Genomic DNA, 6,596 nt, shown 5'->3' on the forward strand with positions numbered 1-6,596 from the left:
AGGGTTGGACCTGACCTTTCCGTGCCGCCGGTAGCGCGAGTTACGGGTGAACCAGTGCTGCGAACAAGCCGTTACCGTATGGTCAGGTGTGAGGACATCGAGATGCGCAGGACGGTGTTACTAATTAGGCATAGACTCTCAAAACACTTGTGCCCCAGGGTGAATTCTCGTTCAATAATCTAAACCCAGCTTATCTAACGTCGATCCAAGCGTGCCGGGACGCACGGTGTAACGGGACGCTTTCACTTCCGGACCCTCGGATTGCCCTCAGCGCTCTTGAATACAGGCAAGTACAATGCGCATCTATCCTGCAGCTCTCGTTCTCTCAGCGCATTAGTCTCCGACGCCGAGAAGAGCGTCATTAGCCATGCTGTCGCCCGTTCCGTTACTGTTGTTCACCCACTCTCCTCCAACGGCCCCCTGTTTATCCTCCGCGATACTCATCTCTGGAGAGCTCGGTGAGCTACAAGGCAAGTTACGATAACAAAGATCAAGACTGCCCCTTCAAATGATTAATTTGAGGCGAATAATGCACATCCCGGCAGTTTCTCCGCGCAGACAGCAAGATCGTCAAAACTTGTCCTACAGGACGTGCGCTATTAGCAGCACTTGGCATGCAGTAGCTTGCAGTAGCGTGCTGAGATGTCTACGTGCCCGCGCGCTGTGGCTGAGAATCGCAGATCTAAGCACTTTGCCATGAGCAGCTCTTATTCCCGACTTTGCAGGCAGCTGTTGGTCCAGTCGTGCAACAAGAAAGTGTTTTTACATCTACACGACCTATATTGCTGTGCGCTCTTCTTCGTTAGTATGAGTCTCGTGAGACACTACGATGGCAGTCTAAATGGGACTGCTCTACCCGCTGGCACCTGCCCACGTGTGCAGTAATCTAAAGTGAGTCCAGAGAGCGAACGTTGTCCAGCGCAAGATGTGAGGCGGGGCGGCACAGAATGCTCGATGTGCCCAGCATCCGCTCAGCCTGGTCGCACTGCCTCGACAGTCAGCCTTCGCAACAGCCCAGCGTAAGCTTCCTCAGCCTGCCTCGCTCTGTCGCGACTATGCCTTTCTACTCTCAACACCTAAAGAGTCGTTCGCGCCTCGCTTTTCCTTTCCTTTGCTAAGCCAAAATCGTGAGCGCCATGCGGCTTCTCCACTATAACGCGCTGGGAAGGCCCGTGTTGACAGATTTCCGCGGCAAAACGATCCCGCCCTACGCCATTCTGTCGCACAGATGGAGCGACTCCGAGATCCTTATCGAAGACATATCGAACGGGACCTACAAGGAGAAGGAAGAAGGCTATCGAAAGCTCCAGTTTTGCGCTGAACGGACGGCCCAGGACGAGCTGCAGTACTTCTGGGTTGACACATGCTGCATCGACAGATGGAACCTGCGCGAGCGGTCGAAAGCGATCAACTCGATGTTCCAGTGGTACAAGAATGCGACACGATGCTACGTCTTCTTGTCAGACGTGTCAGTGTCGACTGCGATAGAGCCGGTCCAACGCAGCGACTGGGAGGCATCATTTCGTGCGAGCGCATGGTTCACTCGGGGATGGACGCTCCAAGAGCTGATTGCGCCAGTGTTAGTCGAGTTCTTCTCACGTGAAGGACGTCGCATAGGCGACAAAGCGTCGCTCGACCAGCTTATCTACGAGATCACCAACATCCCGCTCGCGGTGTTGCGCAACTGTCCTTTACACGAGTTCAGTACATCGGAGCGAGAGAGATGGGCCGAAAGTCGCAGAACAACGGAAGAGGAAGACGTTGTATACTGCCTGCTTGGGATTCTCGGGGTCTCTATGCCCACCACGTATGGCGAAGGACAGGAGAGTGCACAACGCAGACTGCGGGCTGAAGTAGAGGCAGCTGCTAACGCACCGTCGATCATCCCGTTCTCACAAAACCCTCGCTTCGTCGGTCGAGAGTTACAGCTCGCTGAGCTAGAAGCCAAGCTCTTTAACAACCACCAGACCACTACTACAATAGCGATCGTTGGACCTGGCGGAACGGGCAAGTCGCAGCTCGCGCTTGAGGTTGCACACAGAACAAGGCAAAACAACAAGAACTGCTCAGTCTTTTGGATGGACGCAAGCGACAAAGATAGCCTCTACCAGTCGTATGCAAGTGTTGCGCAGAAGCTAAGTGTTCTAGGCTGGGACGACGATCAAGCCGACACGAAGCAGCTTGTGAAACGCTGTCTAGTGGAGGTTGGCACACGACAATGCTTGCTGATCTTCGACAACGCAGAGCACACCACTCTGCGATCTGGCGGCTCGTTTACGACAGAAGCCGCAGACCTGGCCGACTGTCTACCGCAGTCTAGGCTATGTTCTGTTATCTTCACAACAACGAACAGCGACACGGCTCAGGCGCTCGCTTCACAAAACATCGTACAACTACAAGAGCTAACACTAGACGCGGCGCTGAGGATGCTGCAAGTCAGCTTGACGAAGCCACTCGCAAACCCTGAGCAGCGGGAAGCTGAGCACTTGCTAAGAGAGCTGTCGTATCTCCCTCTGGCAGTCATGCAAGCAGCAGCCTGTATAAAGGCTAGCGGTATGACGGTGCGAGATTACCGATCGCGATTAGACAATCATAAGAAACTATCTATCGAGCACACCGGTGACTCGTCTGAGAATAAGTTACAGGATCCTAGCGTGAAAGACCCGGTAGCTGCTTCGCTGTTTCTCTCCATAGACCAGATCAGCCGTGAGAATGCGTTTGCCACAGACTGTCTGTTTCTTGCTGCATGTGTAGACCAGAAAGACATCTCGCTCGACCTTCTAGAGGCAGCCTCGACGCAAGCAAGAGAAGATGCTATTAGGATACTTGACAAGTATGCGCTCGTCACCAGGCGACCTGCTGAGTCTGCGCTCGATGTTCATCGGCTAGTGCACCAAGCTCTACGCAAGCGCCTGCAAGTGCAGGGACGGCTTCAAGAATGGAACGAACGCACCATCACACAGCTACTTCAAGTGTTTCCGGACGATGACGTTAGTAACAGAAGCAAGTGGAGACGACTGCTTCCACATGCCCAGTATGCTTTATCGCATAGTCTGGCGGATGATAACGACGACGAAAGATTGCGCCTTGCAACAAAATTTGCTAGGACTCTATTGAGTGACGGACGGTATGAGAAGGCTGAAGAGCTGTTTGTAGAAGTGATGGAGACGAGCAAGAGAGTGCTTACCGACGAGCATCCTTCTACGCTGACCAGCATGCACAATCTCGCCTTCTCGCTGCAGTCACAAGCTCGTCACGAAGAGGCTCTTGTACTGATGGAAAGATGCTTTCAGCTGCGTGAGCAGGTTCTTGGCGAGGAACACCCTGATACACAGTCTTCGCTCAACATGCTAAGTAACTGGCGGGCGGAGAGCGAGTAAAATCATAAGAGACAACTGTATCATATTACCGTGATCTGTGAACCGTAAAATTGGATGCTGCAGCCGCTATCCGGAAATAAGAGCTGTTTCAGGCAATGAGCTTAGCTTTACCGCCACAGCGCGCATGGGCAGGCGCGTGGACATCTCAGCACGCTACTGCAGGTCGCCGCATACCAAGAGCTGCTTAAGACGCACAGCCTTTTGGACGCGTTTTCACGAATTTCCAACCTGCGCGGAGAAACTACCAGGATGTATTATCATTACCCTAAATCGACCTTCTAAGACTACAATCTTGACCTCTGCTATCTCTACCTCTTCCCCAGCCCACCGAGCTCTCCTTAAATATGTGCTGTCTCAAACAAACAGGGGAGTGTTAGAGGAGAGTTAGGAGACGACGTTAACAGAACGAGCGACAGCACGGTTGACAATGTGTTTTTCGGCGCCGGAGACTAATGTGCCGGAAGAACGAGATTTTTACAATAAATGCACGCTGGATCTGTAGACTTCCAGGCGTGGTGAAAATATCCCGAGCGCCCGAAAGAAAAAGTGTCCCGTTACACAGTGCGTCCCGGCACGCTTGGATTGACATTACAGGACTCTACACGCTGCAGCACAACCACCCCGCGATCCTACCGTCACAGCAGAGCCAGGCCTGCTACATTCTAAACACATCGACGACTAGAGCCAACGCGCACAACACTAATAGGGACACATAACTTTGGGCGTGCGCCTCGCGCCCACCGGTGCCACAGCTAGTGAGCAGGAAGCCTCATCATGAAGCAGCGGATCCATCCGCCGAAAAGGTCAACCTCAAGAGTATTGAAGGACTATCACCACTCCTGCTGTCACCCTTTCATCGACAACACCACGTCGATTCTTTGCCAATCTTCTCTTCTTCCTTGCCACGCACCGTGTCTTCTCCACTCACAGACACAACCATGGTCTATTGGCAGCTATGCGAGCCTCGTAGACAGCCAAGAGTCCTTGCTGGTACATCCAGGCTCCGGCGACCGCTATGATGTGCATGACGTGGTGGCTGATATCTGGCAAGCCGAGGTCCCTACCGATAGCTTTGTCGAGAAGGTGAGTTGCGTAGATGCCGCCTCCGACGCCGTTCCCAATGACGAGGCTCCAGAACTCTTCCAGCAGCTCGACGCGTTGCCCTTGGGCGTGGAGGTACCAACAGCGCAGCCCGGGTATGGCTGCGACCGCTCCAAAAGCCACGTGCGCGCTGAGCCGGTCTTTCCGAGATCTCGCGTCGTGCTCTTGAATGCGGGCGAGTAGAAAAAGAGACAGCCCAGCAGCGGCGGTAACGAGGGCTGTATACGTCCATCGCTCGCCCTGTCGGCACTCAAGCGAGGCCAGCGTAAAGGAGACTGAAGTGGCCCAGATCGCGCAGACGATGCCCACGTGGTCGATGCGCAGCCAGAACCAGGCGTGAACATGATCGGCGAAGACGTGGTAGAGGGTCGAGCTCGCGAAGCACAGAGCCGTAGCCACGAGGTACAACGAAACACCTACAGCATCACGGGTGAGCGGACCCTGGTGAACAACGGCGAAGCGCACTATGCTGGTGCCGAACCAGAGCGCGCCGAGTAGATGCGACCAGATGTTGAGAGTCTCGGTGTGCAGGCTTGCGATGGAGAGTACGGACGCTCTGTAAGGTAATTTGTCCGGTCGCCTTCGACTTAGGCTGTGGAGATCTCTTTCCGTACGCATTGGGTACTGGTGGCGGCGTCGAAGCGTCTCGAAGCTTGTACTTGGGCGGCGTGGGTGATTTCGAATGGTGTGATATACAGCCGGGTCTCTCGCCTTTAAGTGGGATGAGCGAGTGGATAAGCCTCCAGCTGGCTTGCCTTGCGCATCCTTGGGGTTTCTGTCTTGAGTGAGGACGTTGAGATGACAGGAGAGATCTTACTAGATTTTACCGCACGAGGGTCTCGACGCGCGCCACTCTCCCCATCTAGAACAGAAGCCTTGCCTAGACGATGGACACGACTACCGCTGTAGTGCTCACTTAGAGTGGTCCCTACCCGAGTGGTTCTATCCAGAAGCAGTACGATCCCAAGTGGTATCAGGAGCACAGTGTACTGTACGTAGTATCCGCATCTGCAAGCCTATCGTCCTCCGCCCTGGCGATCAGAAGAGTGAGTTGTTGTGCTGACGGCATGTTGGTTTGTCAATCTAAGTGCCAGTGTGCATCGATATGTGGTCTTTGCAGCGTCCAAGCTGCTGATTGCATTGTACTTTGCTCTGCTATACAGTAGCAACCGCTCATCCATACTGTAACGTGCTGAAAGTGTTCTGTTCGGGACTTGATTCCTACTTGCGACTGTGTACTGTAACCCTGGACGCTCCCCTAAAGTCGTCGAGCATCGACCGCAGTGAGCACGCAGAGCCGACTCGCACCAGACTGCAGCTGGCAAATACAACAGATGGCTTGCGAAGAGGCGCTGGAAACGGTTTTTTCGTTCTGGATAGCGGAGATATGGTTTGCCGTTCAGGAACCTGATTAAAGGAGATCTAGATACCTGAAGGGCACTGATACTATACGACAGAAAGAAGGATTGATATGTAGACTGTTGTAGCATGAACGCGAAAATTGCATCGGGCTTCTAATCACGTACACTGTCAAGTGTGTGTCGTGTCCCCTGCCCTTCGTTGTGAGCACGTCAACTTGAGCAGCACGACACTGTCCTGCAGCATTCTTGAAGTCGGGGCACGTCTTGCAGGATAAAATGGTCGCCTGCGCACAAGCCCTGGCGGCTGGAGAGCCTCGTTACGGATTTCATTGAGTAAGTCTAACAACAAACGGCCGACAATGCCGCGTGCTTCACGAGTTCTGTACAGGAGCATGTCTGTCCGCCACAGGTAGTGTCTCTACAACAGAAAGTCATGTTGTATACCGAGATCGTCACACGGTAGCAGGTTCAGCAACAGTACATAATCTAGATCTGACGTTGTTCGACAACCTGAATATCTCCTGCATCTCCTGTACACAAATGTCTCTCTGTTGCTGCAACCTCTCTGACAACTCAGATGCGACTTGCCGCTCCCGGCGCAAGTCCTGGATGACAGAGTGGGCGGACTCCAATTCAGCCTTCTTGGCCGCAAGCTCGTTCTCCGCGCTCGCTCTGAGCTGCCCGTTCTCCGTCGCCTGTGCTTTCAAGCGTTCGCACTCCTCGACTACGTGGATATGGTCTTGCTGTAGCAATG

General features: G+C 53.6%; 1 protein-coding gene across 1 annotated transcript in view; it reads left to right on the plus strand.

Annotated features, from left to right (window-relative positions):
• ALTATR162_LOCUS12093 (uncharacterized protein) overlaps window positions 1–4,979 on the plus strand; it is a gene marked incomplete at both ends in the record, with an annotated part of 7,578 nt that extends 2,599 nt beyond the window's left edge. The window contains one exon of the mRNA XM_043319738.1: window positions 4,771–4,979. Coding sequence (XP_043175673.1) covers window positions 4,771–4,979 — 209 coding nt within the window. The remainder of the gene's footprint in view (window positions 1–4,770) is intronic.
• Window positions 4,980–6,596: the final 1,617 nt, after the last annotated feature.

The sequence above is a fragment of the Alternaria atra genome (genome assembly GCF_907166805.1).
Source record: "Alternaria atra isolate CS162 genome assembly, contig: 40, whole genome shotgun sequence".
Classification (NCBI taxonomy): domain Eukaryota; kingdom Fungi; phylum Ascomycota; class Dothideomycetes; order Pleosporales; family Pleosporaceae; genus Alternaria; species Alternaria atra.